At 39.2% G+C, this 15346-nt stretch overlaps 1 protein-coding gene across 1 annotated transcript in view; it reads left to right on the top strand.

Annotated features, from left to right (window-relative positions):
- Positions 1-15346, top strand: part of reps2 (RALBP1 associated Eps domain containing 2) — a 36991-nt gene that overhangs the window by 8819 nt on the left and 12826 nt on the right. Inside the window, exons 2-15 of the mRNA XM_074668927.1 lie at positions 2672-2795; positions 3273-3448; positions 6223-6331; positions 6761-6867; positions 8097-8238; positions 8327-8390; positions 10532-10700; positions 10811-10864; positions 11125-11203; positions 12643-12717; positions 13509-13557; positions 13658-13794; positions 14127-14188; positions 14312-14401. Of these exons, the coding sequence (XP_074525028.1) occupies positions 2672-2795; positions 3273-3448; positions 6223-6331; positions 6761-6867; positions 8097-8238; positions 8327-8390; positions 10532-10700; positions 10811-10864; positions 11125-11203; positions 12643-12717; positions 13509-13557; positions 13658-13794; positions 14127-14188; positions 14312-14401 (1437 nt within the window). The remainder of the gene's footprint in view (positions 1-2671; positions 2796-3272; positions 3449-6222; positions 6332-6760; positions 6868-8096; positions 8239-8326; positions 8391-10531; positions 10701-10810; positions 10865-11124; positions 11204-12642; positions 12718-13508; positions 13558-13657; positions 13795-14126; positions 14189-14311; positions 14402-15346) is intronic.

The raw sequence follows: 15346 nt of genomic DNA, 5'->3' as shown, positions 1-15346 counted from the left end.
GAAATATCTATTTCCTAATCTTTGGTTTTGTATTACTTTCGAATTTAGTCTCAGATGACGCTGCAAGCTCCTCTTTTTTTTTCTTTTGTCCCTTCCTGAACATAGATTTCCATCCAGCCTTGTTTTAATTGAGCCCATCATAAAATTTACTTAAGTTTGAATGAGTTCAATACGATGACTGACAGAGGAGAACTCTTGAGGCATTTTTGAGAAAAATACGGTTGACTCAGTTAACATGTAACTTCTAAAATCCTTACATGACAGCTGTGTTCGTATGAAATTTAAATAGAAACCATTTCTTACGCTTTGGGTATTTTCTCATCATGACAGAAAACGTTTCTGACTCAGTAACGTTTGACGGGCTTAACAGGAAAACCTGCTGCAAATTAAAGATGACTTATTTTTTGCATGTTGGTGTCAGATAATCAACATGTCGTGCTGACTAATGTTCAAACTTGGTTTGCTCATTGTCAACAGGGCGTGTGATATATTAATATCCAGGAAGACACACCAGTGATGACATTATGCACGCTGAAATGTTTTTGGCAGTTTTCCATCCTCTTTAAATAACTTCCCCGCCTAAGGCCACAGATCTGCCTAGCCGGTCTGGTTCCTCCAGGCCCTTGTGGCCCAAATTAATCTTATCATTAATCTGTCTTTACTGACCTCAGGCGCTCCCGCTGCAGACCTGACCTCCGCTGTAAGCTCAGACTCTCACTGGCCTGTGGTTGTTTTGGATGTCATCTCCCTGTGAAAGCTGCTGATTGAATGTAATGCAGGTCAAGCAGAAATAATGTCTCACAAGGCAATATGACAATCCACCCGCCCCACGACCTCATTAGACAATGGGTATTAACAGAACTCATGGCAGTCATTTTTCATACTAGAAAATGTCCTCTTACTCCCCAGGGACGGATGAACAACCGAGTTTCAAATTTCCTGTTTATGGAAAAAAACATTTGAGCTTTAAGCGCCGTTAATGCCACAAGAGGAGGCTAAGCTATTCTCTCTTGAATAGTTTGTAATCTGACAGTTCCTCCTTTTGTTTCACAGTTATGATATTAACTGCATCCCTCAGTATTAAAAAAAAGAGAGAGACCAGTTATTATTTTGTGGATCGTATTGAACATTGTTCTATCAGTTTCAGGATAATTATTAAACACACAACATAAAAACAAAGTAAGATGAGAGAAATAAGAAAAAAAATCAAGGTTTTAGGTACAGTTTGAAAGGTTTTTGAAGCTCAAAGGAGGCAAGTGAACTGTCTTTGAGGTGATAAGGAGTATTCAAAAAACTTTCTCACAGAGAATTGAATGTAAGGATTAATCCCTCCCTGTGTGTCAAAAGTTTATATTTGAAGCTTCTGTCATTAGATGAATGTGTTGCCTTCAGCTGTTTACAGGCTTGTGCTGAGTCAAGCTAGCTAGCAAGCAGCAGGAATTTTACTTTGCTCTTTGAAATATTGGATGGAATTGGGTAAGTTCAACATTTTCTTGAATATTGGATTAATACATACAAAAAACTAGGTGCAGAAAAATGATTTCACATGTCTACTTGACATTAACTCTCAGACCAGGGGAGCTCCATGCAAAGGTAGTGCAAGCTAACTGCTAGGAAGTAGCCAAACAGATGTGCCACTAACATTGTATCTTGTTTCTTTGATATGTACGAACCAAAAGTTTACTACAGTGGACTTCAAGTTTTATTAAGAGACCAGGGTGTTAAGGAGACATGGGTTTTGGAGCAGCTGGGTAGATTTTTTTTTTTTTTACCTTCAGGTAGATTTTTTCTCTTTTGGTTAGCCAAGCTAAGCTAATCAGCTACCATAATGGCGTGCTTTATCAATACTCTTTGTCAACTTTATCCTGAAAAGCAATGATACATTTATCTTTTAATGTTATTTAACTTTTATTTTTTTAGTTTCAGGGTAATTATAATTATAATAACTTTTTGTCTTCTATTTTGGTTTTATTATGGTGATCTATTTAAATAACAGCAATGTTAAAATGAACAAGTCCCAAGACATTTTTTCTTTTATATCAAAGGGGATTTTTGCTTTTACAGCTGGAGATTTACAGGAAACACGAGGAGCACAAAGTGAGGGCAAATGGTTGGGAGACCGACCAGCAACCGCTGCAATGAGGACCACAGCCCCTGAACATTTGGTGCTCACTTAAACTGCTAGGCCCACCAGTGCCGTACAACTGTAAAGCTGTAAATCACAGCTGACCTCATGTTGACAGTAATGTCAAATCGGTAAATAAAAGTCTTACTCTCCAGGAACAGTTTTTGTGACCAAGAAAAATGCATTTCAGTGGTATTTGTGGAGTTTTTTAACCTGATTTTCTACCATAATCCTGCTCCCCTAAAGCTCTCATTGTACCTCTAATCAGAAGAGTACTGGATAAACAGATCCCACTGTGCCCCTTATCTCTTACATACTGTTTCCTCAAGCTTTGTTTTTTCAGAAGAGCCAGTAATTCTGTACCACATGTCATCGTGATCACAGTGTAAATTAATCACAGCCTGAGCCCCCTCAGCTGCTGACTTGATTAGGTTTCTCTAAAGTAGAAAACTCTGCAGGAATTACCATCAATTAGATTTCTGGGACATGTCGTTGCCTAAGTTTGTTGCTCTTTGAAAGTGATGTTAGGCTTCCTGTGTTTTTCAGGTGACCGAGGTGTGTGGAGCAAAGCGGCTGGGCTACTTTGGTACACCTCAGTTCTACGTGGCCCTGAAGCTGCTGGCGGCGGCTCAGTCAGGTCTGCCCGTCCACCTGGAGAGCGTAACGGCCAGTAAGTCTGCTGCTCAGAGAGGAGGCATCTTATGGGAGCAAAAGGGGATCAGGGGATTATCTTGGCATGGCAGGATTTGGTCTAATCTGGATGAAAGGGGAGTCGCGTGGAAAGGGCTAAGTGGGTTTGCCCTTATTACAAATGCACAGAATCAGTCCCAACCTAAACAAAGGAAAGTGACGTGTTTTCTTCATAGCACATGATGGATTATAAGAAAGAGTGTGCTCAGACTTTTGCATTTTCTGCAGCATGATTTAGACACACTTCACCTCAGCTGACTGAGAAATGTACCGACACTGATCCTGATTAAGTCTAACTCTGGATGTAACAAAGGTCAAAACACATGAAGCTGCAGAACAGATGACTTGAAGAGTCTTCCTCACTAACTGAATTCTCCTGTTTTTAGTGGACTTGCTTTAAAGGAAATTAAAACCTCTGTAAACAAGATTCAACAACACACTTTATGTCTTTCTTTAGATCTACCTCTGCCCAGATTTGCTGGGTTGAAGAATGAACCAGAGATGAGGTATTCAGTCGCACCTCAGAGCATAGACAGTCAGGGGCCTCCATGTGGGGCAGCACCTGGTTCAGTCTCCTGGACTCCGGCAGATCGAAGCGCCTTCAGACACCAGGATGGCAACGTAGAGAAGAAGGTTAGTTTGTGCTGTACTCACTCAAGCTCTCCTCCTCGCTCAAATCATGTTGCTTACATTGGCCAGTTTGTTAAAAAAAGAAGGGCTCACTTTTAAGATGTCTCAGCATAAAGCAGGAACAATAGTCTAGAAGCCCTGATGCCACACATTTGTCTTTTAATACCTGCTGTTTAGGTTAAAATGTGTGTTTTGTTTGTTTTCTTTAAAGCTGATGTGACTCCCAAGGCAACACAGCATGCTTTATGAATACATTTATTTCTCATACGATACAGAGGTTTAGTTTTAATTTCAGCAACAACAAAAAAAAACTGGTGTAAAAAAAAACAACTGCAGTTCCTCAAGTGTCCACTTGTGGCTGACTCCAAAAGTCTCTTAATCACAACAAACACAACATTAAAATGCCCTTTTTTTAGAGCAAAATGAAACACACAGTCAGATCCCGGTACAAAAACACAACAGTGGTTGTAGCCCACGTCTTTGTACACAAAACTGTGGGGAAAATCAGACTGTTTTTAGCTCACTCATATTCAAGATAATAAGACCAAGTGTTTAGAATTAATTCACTAAATAAGGGGTGGCTGGGTTGACTGAGAGGCAAGCATGTTGTATCATTTTAAAGGAGGCTAATGGCCGATTTCAGCCCCGACCTCTTTGGCTGTTTCTGTTTTGAGCATTAGCTATGTTGAGTTAGCATTTCTTTGATCAGTGACATCCTTAGATTGGCAGCAAAGCCCTTCTTTGAATATCATTGTGTTACATCGCTGAGACCTCGGCTGTTTTCCAAACTGCCCTCTTCACTCGCAGTGCCTACTGTTTCGGGGATAAATCCAGTATTTGAGAAAATGGCAAAATCTGCAATCTTCCATTTATCTGGGTTAAAAGACAATTTTTGCTGTTAATGCTGACCTAAAACTTTAAATAACAGATCACTTTGTCTTGATTTAGAGCAATTTAGACGTTGTTCATTGTGTTGGACAGAACACATTTCCAGCCCCAGTTCATCACTTTGTGGCTGCTTTTGATGGAATATAGTCAAAACCTTTACATTACACCCAAGACTGGACCTGGGCAACATCTCAATTAGCTCATAAGTCAGCAGCAGAATTCCTTAGACAATAGCGAAGATCAAAGTATTCAAAAGCTTGGCTTCACTGTACCAAAAAGGACACCAACAATGCAAAGTGCAGTTTGTGCAACGCTGAAATAGCATGCAATGATGGCAGTACCACGAACATGTAAAAACATTTGTTGATGCATGGTGTTAAATAGCATGAGTGTTGTGTTAAACTTATTTACTTAGAAACTTGATAAAATGTTGCTGACACAGAAAACCTGTGAAGCTTAGTAGGAATTGATGAGGGAACGGTTACCGATTAAATAGATGAGCAGAATTGGTAATGGCAGAGGCATCAATAAAATCCAACCAATACCCATCCCCAGTACAAAGTCAGAGGATTGGTTTTGTCAAGTATGGAGGAGGATTAGGGCCATGAGGAAAAAAAAGGTCCATCATTTTGCTCTTCTAAAGAGAAAGTCAGAATTCTATTTCTTATCTTAGAGGGATGATAATGGTAAAGAAATTGACCTTAATCATTTTTTCCTGTGGCCCTAGTCCTCTTCTGTCATAAAGGTTTATTTACATTTAGACATTTTTTTCAACTGTTGCAAACTTCAGCATGTTTCCTGTTGATTTGTGACTGTGTTGTCTTCTCATAAGTCTATGTAAGGAACTCTACTTAAAAAATGTTTCGAGCTACGCTAAGACATTCCAGTGAGCTGTAATTATCAGAGCAGAAAATCCTTGTTGGTGAGAGATTAGAAAAGAATGACAAACCTCCTTCAAGGTACCAGACTTTAGGAGAATCACAAACCATGAGAGAGAGGATGATGTGGATTCCACAGCTCAGGTTTGACAAGAGTTTAGCTCTTTTAAAGTCTGTACCCAGAAGTGTGTAAGAGAGTTGTTTCTGACTGACTAACTATAAAAAACTTCTGAGTCACAGCCTAACTTTGAATGTGTCTGCAATGAAACACTGTCCTGTCTCTGTTTTTTTATGCTCAAGGGAAAAACTGTCACCTTTTTCTAGAAAGGGGGGTGCCTCAGTTTTTTTGTTGTATACTTGCAATTGAGGGATCTTAAGTTAACCAAAATTACAGCAGCATGATAAAGATTGTAAAAAGGTCAAAATAGAAGCTTACAGATAAGAACAAAAGGAAAAGGATGGAAAGGAAGAAGAAGCCTCTGTGTAACTTGCTATTTACAGTGAAACTGAGACTCACCAGAAACTAATGAATCAGAAATCAATGAGGAAATTCTTCTTTAATCTAAACACATGATCACCTCTGGGTGACCATGCTGGGTTGTAAATTATACAGCACATTAAAGGTAAAGGAAACATTGGCTGGATGTTGTTTCCCCCTGTCTACCCTGTAAAATGGAAATACATAGAAGTCAGCCATCGTTCCCAGAGGATCCTCATCAGAGCTTAGCTAATGGGATGGAGTCTGCCAGGTTGATGATGATACATAACGGTGACTTTAGCTCAGCTATTACTCTCCTTTCCCCCTCATCAGACTTCATCTCAACAGTGTAGATGTTTGCATGGAACAGGCTGTTCATGACAGGAAACTACTCTAAAATAACCCTGTCACACTGTCATGTCAGTTGAAGATTTTCCAGCAGCCTGTCAAATCTGCTCTCAGGATATATCTGTACAGAGGAGAAGCTTCTTGTACTTTGCGTGTGAAATAACAGATTTTTTTGTCCCCTGAAGGAAACCTGGTCCCCTCCTCGATCACCGAGCAGTTCACCACCTCGGTCTCCTCTCGCCTACCACAGCCACCCGTACACTAAGCAGAGAAATGGGGCTGACGCACACATCGGTAAGACAGTTTTAACTTCTTGACAAAGTAGAAATTGCATCAAACTGTTTACCCTCGATGGTTCTTCTAGCGTTTTGAAAATACTGTTCATTTTCAGTACATTTCACTTGACGTTGGTCTCTTTGATGAAGTTTTGACCATGTTAATTCCTTCTGCAGAGAGCATGTCGAGCCCTAGTTATGAATTGTTAATAAATAACCATGAAACAGAAAACATTTACCTGCATCTCTGACACCTGTTCCCTCCTTTAAAATATGAAGTTTGATTTCCCTTCTTTATCTCTCCCTTCTCCCGGCCCTTTGATCCATGGATCTCTCATTCTCTCAGATCACATTCTTGAAGTTGTAATCTGTTAGAAATCATTACGTTACTCTCAGGTTTCATCTCTCTACCTGAGCTGTGCTTTTTTTTTTGTCTTCCATCCTTCAGCATATGAAAGCAAACATTCCTCACGGACGGTTGTTCAGCTCGAGCAGCACTCGTCACCCAGTAACTATGGAGCCAAACCCACTGTGGAGCACTCTGCTATGGTTCGGGTGAGATTCACGATGAATTCTTTACTTTCATTTCCTCCCTGGCTTTTTCCCCTTTGGTTCAGTCTACCATCCAAGGTCTTATACAACTTTGTTTTCATGCTCCCTCACCAAATGTGGGAATTTTCCACGGTATGTTTGGGAAACCTTCAGACATTTAGATGAAAACTAACAGGAATTTTCAGCCAATTGTTAGCAGTTTCTGGAAAAGTTACAATATTCAGAGATTGCAGAAGTCTTTCAAAATTAAGAGTAAAATTCAAAAATGATTGAAAGATTTTAACGGAAATTTACAGATATTTGGGTGTGAGGAATTCAAGTGAAAATTCTTAGTAACTTCCTGATGGTACTTCAATTTTTATGAAACTATCTGGAGAATTATCAGTGTCTATTTTGAGGAATTGTCTGTTGAAATTGTGAAAATTTAACATTTAAATTTTCAGTAGACATTTTTAGGAACTAAATGATCTTACCGTGCAAAGTGTGAGAAAAACTTTTTTGATCAAAATATCTGGAAACTTGACACTAAGGAATTCCTGATTATTATCTGAAACTTTCAGGAATTTCCAGCTGACTATTTAAGAAACTTTTAGAGATTTTTGGTCATTGATAATAGAAAAATTAAAACGAGGAAAATTTCTGGAATTCTGTGAATCTTAAAAGATTTTTTTTCAGAAACCCATGATTTCAGTGATATCACTTTTTGATGATTGACAAACTATACTTTTTTCATAATACTAATATAAGGTTTGAGTTTGATTTAAAGGAATTATTAATGATGATCTTTTTAAAACTCTGAAGAGTTGAAATAGAAACTTGGATTTCTTTGAGAACTTCCAGAAAACAGACATTTTCAGACCCCACAGGATACTCTATTTCAAGTATTTCTTTACTTGGATCAGAACGTGTGAGTAAGGGAGGCCCTTACTGTTCTTTATTTGATGCTGCATGGATTCACTTTAGGAGGGACACGGTGTAATTTGGTTTTGGAGCCTAATGCACAATTTCTCACTGGTGTAGTCAGGGATTGGCACAAAGGAATGTTGAAATTTATCAGTGTAAGGAATGATACCCCATTATATCTGAGATTAGAGGAAGTACATTTGTAGTATGAAACGGAAACCTTGATGACTGTGCATTTTTTGCGAAGATTGATCTTTTTTTTAATTTTTGTAATGAACGTAGATTTTGATCATTGATTAGATTTCTATTATTTGGATGTATTTTCTCAGTCTGCCTCCACAGAAAGGCTGGAGCAGCAGGGTGTTGTGGACTACTCCGATGATGACCCCTGGAGGATCACAGAGGAACAGCTGGAGTATTACACAAACCAGTTCAAGAGCCTGCAGCCTGACCTGGGGTCTCTAATCCTGGGTATGAAACCTCCCCCCACTGCTGCAATTAAAGAAATTAAAAACTAGAATTCCCCATCATTTTTACTAATCTCTGACTCTTTTTCTAGGAACCATTGCAAAGAACTTCTTCACAAAGTCAAAGCTCCCGATACCAGAGCTCTCCCACATTTGGTGAGTGCTGACTCATGGTGAGGTCTGTCCTTTTTCTGATCCGAGGTCAGTTTGTTTTTTATCAGCCAAACGCCTCAGCATGACCGCTGAGTCACACAGAGGCTTTCATTCAAAAGGGCAGACCTTAACCTTCATCTCATCCTCAAACGAAAAAGCTCCAGAAAGATTTTGACCTGGCTTGTTGTTCATCACAACATAGAGTAGCCAAGTTAAAGATCATAAACTGAAAGTATCAGGGAGATATGTGATGAGATATCAAAAACTTTCACTTGGATTATCCTTTTGTCATTATTTAAGAGAAAGATTTGAAAAATTGGAGAACACTTGCTTTCTTGCCCTAAAACCTCAGATATGATCTTTTCCTCTCTAATGCTTTCAAGGTAAAGTTGAGGTCAAAGTGATCAGCCCCCCCAGTGAATTTTTATGTTTTCTTTCAAAGATTTCCTAAGTGCTGTTAAACAGATCAATGAATTTTTAACACAGCATTTTCAGATATCCCAGTTTTATTAAAAAAAAATACAATTTATTTCACAAAAGTAAGAACCACCAGGGTCAAAACCATTAGCCCGCCTGATGCTAACTGTCAGCTATGTCTCCTTTTTACTTCGTAAAAGCATGCAGCTGTTAATTATATTTTGTAAGAAGTCACACATCTCCTGAGGAATCCCAGCCCATTCTTCTTTGGCAAATCTTTCCAGCTCCTCAGAATTTGATGGTCTTTTGGCATGGACCCTGCTCTCCAGTTAACCCACCCACTTTAAACTTAAAATCTTATAGAGGGGCTAATCATTTTGACCTCAACTGTGAAAGCTTTTTAAGCTAAAGTCGGAAGAATATTAGCCTATAGGACAGACTTGAAACTGAGGTTTTGTTTCTTGCTTTGGTGCTAAGCTAACCCAGCTGCTGTTACTAACCTGACCAAAATAATTGTTGAATCTCTAAAAATAATCAATCAACAGGTTTTTCCTGTGTATTTATAATGTAAGGTATTAAATTGAGCTTTTTGGGTGCTAAAATATTTATTTTTGTTTTGAAAATGACATGCCAGCTGTTTTTCCGTTTGTTACGCTAATGTGCTAATGTTTACCTTAACTAACCTTACCAACCATGCTTATCTTGCTAAAAAATAGTTTTTTTACAAGTTCTTACTCATATTTACATTTTATTTAAAAGCCAACATATAAAAATTAGCTATCTATATGCCTATTTACACCCGTTTGTTCCTCTGAAATGACAAGCTAGTTGTTTCTTGTCTCTTAGCTCACTAGCTTATGTTTAGCTTCACTGACCAAACTTTGAGTTCTCTAAAAGTCAATATGGTACTTATAGTTTACATTTTTCTTTGAAAAAGAGCTGATATACTGGTTTGTTTTCTTTGGACAGACACACTAAGTGTTAACCCTTGTGTCCTTGGAAATAGCTCAACTAACACAAATAACAACTGGTCCTTTTCATATGTGAAAAAGAAATAGAATTGGGTTGATTTTCCCACTATTGGTGTGATGGCAAGCTGTTTCTCCTGTTTGTAGTCTTTTTGAGAGGTTACACAACACAAAGGATGACAAACACCAGATATTTATAGGAAAATAATAAAAAAAAAATCAATGAGCCAACTGTTCTTGTGATGTAATCAGCAGACATTACTATAAAAATGATTTCTGTGATGTTTTTGTGTCATCAGATAAATACATTGTCTCAAAAGCTAAATAAATGTGAATGGAAACACAATATTTTTGTGTTTGGTAAGGCCAAAATTCTCATTACTTACGAGGTTTAGGAAAAACTCTCATTTGAAGATTAAAATCAACCATAGGGAAAATGTAGTGTTTGATTTTTCTTTCCAGTTTCCAAAAAGGCCTAAACTGAGAGTGCGGAGGGGGTGAACTCAACATAAAAACATTTTTTAAGTGTGAAGAGCTTGGTAAATTCTTTTTTTTACAACACATATCAACCTTTTTTGTACCAGTTGATAAATTGGATATTGTAAGAAAATAAAAGTAGAATTATGAATCACAAGAAATGGATTGTCACTAACTTCATAAAAGTTATCACTTCAATTAATTACCAGGTAAATCTTTTTGAGTGGATTTCTTCCCTCCATAAGTTGCAGATCTCTGACAAACTCTGTCCCTGTTTTTAAGGGAGTTGAGTGACGTGGACAGAGATGGAGCTCTCACCTTCTCTGAGTTCTGCACAGCTTTTCATTTGATTGTTGCACGCAAGAACGGTTACCCCCTACCAGAGAGCCTCCCTCCAACTCTACGACCAGGGTTTACTCAACAGGATGAGGAAATACCTGAAACTCCTGAGGTAAGAGGAGATTTCACATTTTATTGCCTGGAACAGACGTGTCAGCTGTGATCAGTTTAGCTGTTTAAAGAATACAATCTGCTGTGAACACAATCTGCTTCTCTCCGCAGAGTGCTGAGCCCCTCATCGTCTTCGAGGATGCTGAGCTGAGGCTGGATCAGATGGTAAAACAAAACCCCTCTGAGAGACTTCTGACTGTATGTTCTGCTTTTGACCTGCAGGGGGCAGTGATAATCTGAACATGAAGCAGCTCTGAGTTAGTTTCAGTGTGTCCCACCAACATGTTGAGCTCACAGCATGAGCTCTGACTTTCTCAAATCCACCTAACACTTCCCATTACTCCAGTCGCTGCAGGCGGTGAGGTTGTGTTGTTCTCCATGATTAAGCAGATTATTGTTTTTACTGTTTGTTTGTTTGTGTTTAGGATCGGGGTACTAGAGAGAGACTACAGGCAGGCCTGGTCACGACAAAACAAGAAATAAATGAAGACTCATGTCCACAAGGTAAAATAATCTCTTATTAAAGTAATTACAACATAAACACAAAGGGATACGACTCCTGGGAAACAGGTGGAAATCACACACACTTAATTTTAATCTGGAAGAGTGGGTCAGAGAATAAAAAGACAATTTTAAAACATTTTCTCATTTCTTTTTAAAACCTTAAAAACCTAAACCTAAACTCTCCTGTATTTATTTTACTTTGTTAGTGTAGTAAAGCTCTCAGCTCCAAGTGCCATTCATTATTTGATTTGAGATAACCTTTTACTATGACTCATTTAAAGCCCCAGGTTTTGTTCTTGATTTTGAAAATACTAAATTAAGAAAATGAAAGTCTGGTAATGTAGGTGTTTTTTTTTATTTTATACCATAAACTCAGGTGAAACATGCAGCAATGAATCCCTTCATCTTTTGTTCAGAATCAGCTACCTATCACAGGTAACTGGCTCCACCTCCTTCTCATTCATCCCCGCAGCGTCTCAGCACTTTAACACAGACGCAGAGCATCTTCTGACTTCAGCGGGGAAGTGTAGAGTGGGTTGTTCCACTATGGAAACTGGACGGCCATTGGATAAATGCTGGGCTTTGTCCCGCCCATTGGACGCTCAGTGTCTCTGGGGTCTATGAGACAGTGGGCTGGCTTGGACGCTGGGCTTCTGCATGATGATTGAATGATCTGTCTGAGGCCGAATCCCTTTTTGATTGACAGTGAAATGAGCCAGTCAGCGATCTTGAAGTATAACCCTCCACCGGAGCATCTCCTTTAGAAGTGGCTCAAGTGTTACACCCGCAACTCAATGGGCTAAGGCCGTTTAAGCAGTCTAGCTCTGCTGGCCATTGAGAGAACACTGGTTAAATCCCTGGAAACAAACACCTGGTTGGTACTACAGGGTCACAGATCATTTTCTTGAAAAGGAATGGAGGGTGAAATTTACCTTTAAATAAAGAAACAAATTTATGATGTAGGCCGGAAAAAAATGAGCTTCCCCTCCTTGACTGACCAGCAGCTGCCACTGGCACCACCACACCAAAATAAAAGCTGCTGTGCCTTCAGAAGTATGATCTTTTCAGATGTTTCAATGTAAAATACTATGCTCTTGTATATGCGACCAAAATTCCCTGTGACTAAAACTCATACGATAGGATCATATTGTGATCAGAACAAGAGACAGAGCTAGGGCGCATCTTGGCCCCCTGTGCACAAAAGACACGCATTTACTGGAGAAATCGATTCCCCCACAGTTTAAAATAATCCTGGAGGAAACCTTGCAAAGCTCTTATTAATCTTTAAAAATGTGTCTCAACATTTTCACATTTCATAATTTGGTGTCGACTTGCCCAGACTGCACCAAAAAAAGCCAAAGGGTTAGTGATGGAAGATCTTTTGGGAAGTTCGAGAATTCTGCTGCATCAGTTTATGTTTTTTGTTCCTGTGTCTTCAGACGTCGGTGTGAAGAGGTTGACCACGTCTCAGCAGAGACAGACTCTACAACTTGGTGCTTTCCCTCAGAGGCCAGGTGAAAAATAACACTTCCTCAGTGTGATACTCCCTTACACTGTAAACCTGGAGAAGTTGAGTTTACTTGAAAAATGCTTGTAAACCAGATACCTTAAAAAAACAAGTAATGAAGTAAATTAATGTAACTCAACACCTTAAGTAGTTGTGATTATAATGGAAAATCATTCTACTGAATGTCTTTAATCAAATAAACCTGGTGCTTATTTGTTACAAATTATAATATTAAGTAATGTGAAAAAATCATCAAAAAAATTATCACAGTAAAACATAATAAGTTAACCTTACTCAAAACTGAAAGATGTGATATCAGTATCTTCCAGTGGAGCAATTTGAACTTTTGGGTTTACAGTGTTGTAGTACAACATCGACTTCTGTAAGCCCACTGTGAGTTATTTTATTGATCGATTTATGGTCCAAAAAAGTGTTGTGACTTTATATATTTGTAGTGTTGATTCACTTTTTATCATTAATCCGTCTAAAAAAAACTTTTTCATTCACATTTTGTTTTTTTTGCCTATGACTGTATTTGTAAAGCTTGCGAATGTCAATATAAAGGCTTTAAACTTAAACTTAAATTAATGTGTGTATTCACTAAAAAAAACACTTAACACTCTGGTGGTTTTAACTCTCAAACCTGTGAAAACAACTTTTCATTGATTCAAAGTGTTAACTGACAGACTTTACACATTGAAAAAATTGCAGCATGTGGTTTAACAGGGAAGAAGCTGCTTCCTATTTCAAATAATCCAAATAAGACCTGGAGCTAAATTAACGTATCCTTCCTCACAGAGCCGCCTCACGACCTGGACACACAGACGAGGATGAAAACTAGACCCAGGTGAAATTCACACACTTACACACAGGAACTGGTCACAATTGTTCCTTATCATCAACCTCATCCTGTTTTTTATTCCTCACCTGGTTGTTTTCACCTGCAGGTCTTACTCCAGCACGTCTATTGAAGACGCCATGAAGAAAGCAGAAGAGCCCCCCACCCCTCCCCCTCGGCCCCAGAAAACTCACTCCAGAGCCTCATCACTGGACCTCAACAAGCTCTTTCAGCAGGGAGCTCCAGGTATCCACAGACGGCCCCTATCCCCACTAAAGCCCACTCTTGATAGGTTTTATGTCACTGAGGCTCGGAGTGTGAACTTCCTGCAGCTGTGGTTTTTGAGTTTTTGTGTTTGATGTGTGATGGTTCTCCTTTCATGTGAGAAAAAAAGGGGAAACAGAGATATGAGGGTTTCATTGTTCAGTCTGAGGGATGAGAGGCTCCTGAGTTAGTCTGAAATTATTAAATAAGGGTGTTTTTATTGTAGTTTCTGGTGTGAAATTTGAACCTTGCAAAGAAAACAGAGGTATGTTGCTTTATTTTCTACTTCACTGAACATCTTTGGTGGATTTTAGGGGTTAAAAGTGGATGGCTGCCCCCTCCTCCAGCTCTTCCTCCCAGACCATTAGCGACACAGGTAAGCCTGGTTCAGCAATCCATCCTTTAACAAACCTGTTGTTCTCTGGTTCACACTGAAAATTGATGAATCCTCCCTTTAAATGATGTAAAAAGTAATCAGGGTGTTATTCTTTTTTTCCAGGTTCCTCATTTTATCATCGTCCCAGAGTCAGCTCCTCAGAGTAAAGTGCAGCAGCCAAACTTTGCAGACTTCAGCCACTTCAGAGAGGAGGTGAGAACAGATCTGTTTTTCCTTAACATGCTTGGGCTCTGAAAATCTAAGAAGCTGAAACTCCCATCACTCTGCTGAAGGACAAACTCAGAGCTCCATCCCAGACTGCCTTCATTATCCACTCCCCAGTTTCCCCCATCCCTCTCAGATGTCCTTTCATAAATTTGTCACTGGGTTCATGTTTGTCAAGTTTACAGGTCTCTATTTCAAGACATGAATGGACTCAAAGGTTGTGACAGCGGCGCACAAGCAAGTGAATATGTGGAGGATTTATTTATGGCTGAAGTGACACGTCCCTCAACCTTTTCCATCTCAGTCTGTTTGTCCTTCATCTGTCTTTACTGACACGTTTTATTATCTCATTTGGATATGAGCTGTACGGACTTCCTGTTGAGTGATTCACAATCTAGATCATGATTAATATTCTTGAAAAGCAGCAGAAGGATGAACTACCTGAAAGTTTCACCTGAGTGAGAGCACAGCTGTCTCACAAGCAGTGGGGTGGCGTGGGGTTATTTTTGAGGAAGCCAAGTGGGACAAAGCCTCATATCTGTATGATTTTTAGGGAGTGGTGTACATAAAAGACTTTGTTGCAGTTTGTATATAGCTATTTCATGTAACGGAATGACCTGTTAGAGCTCATTTTACTTACTTGGACACTGACACACGCCCTTTCACTCTCCCACCCTCACTCACTCATTCACAGACATACATTGGCCTCTTGACTAATCTTAAACATCTTATTAATTAATTCAACCGCCCACTTAAACACACAACCAGCCGCTTCATGCACTCTGCTAACGTGCTAATCTCCCTGAGATCATTCAGTGGCTTGATGATGACGATACTGTGATTTGATTGGTTTGAGGCCAAAGACGGGGTGGCTTCCCTTGACACAGTCTTGGCCAATCACAAGTGAGCAGTGTCATGACCGCAGCCTCATCT

The sequence above is a fragment of the Halichoeres trimaculatus genome, unplaced genomic scaffold, assembly GCF_033239565.1.
Source record: "Halichoeres trimaculatus isolate MK-OKI-2021-1 unplaced genomic scaffold, fHalTri1.1 fHalTri1_scaffold_4, whole genome shotgun sequence".
Taxonomy (NCBI): Eukaryota; Metazoa; Chordata; class Actinopteri; order Labriformes; family Labridae; genus Halichoeres; species Halichoeres trimaculatus.
Note: the sequence above shows the minus strand (reverse complement) of the source record. Positions and strands in the feature narration are given on the sequence as shown.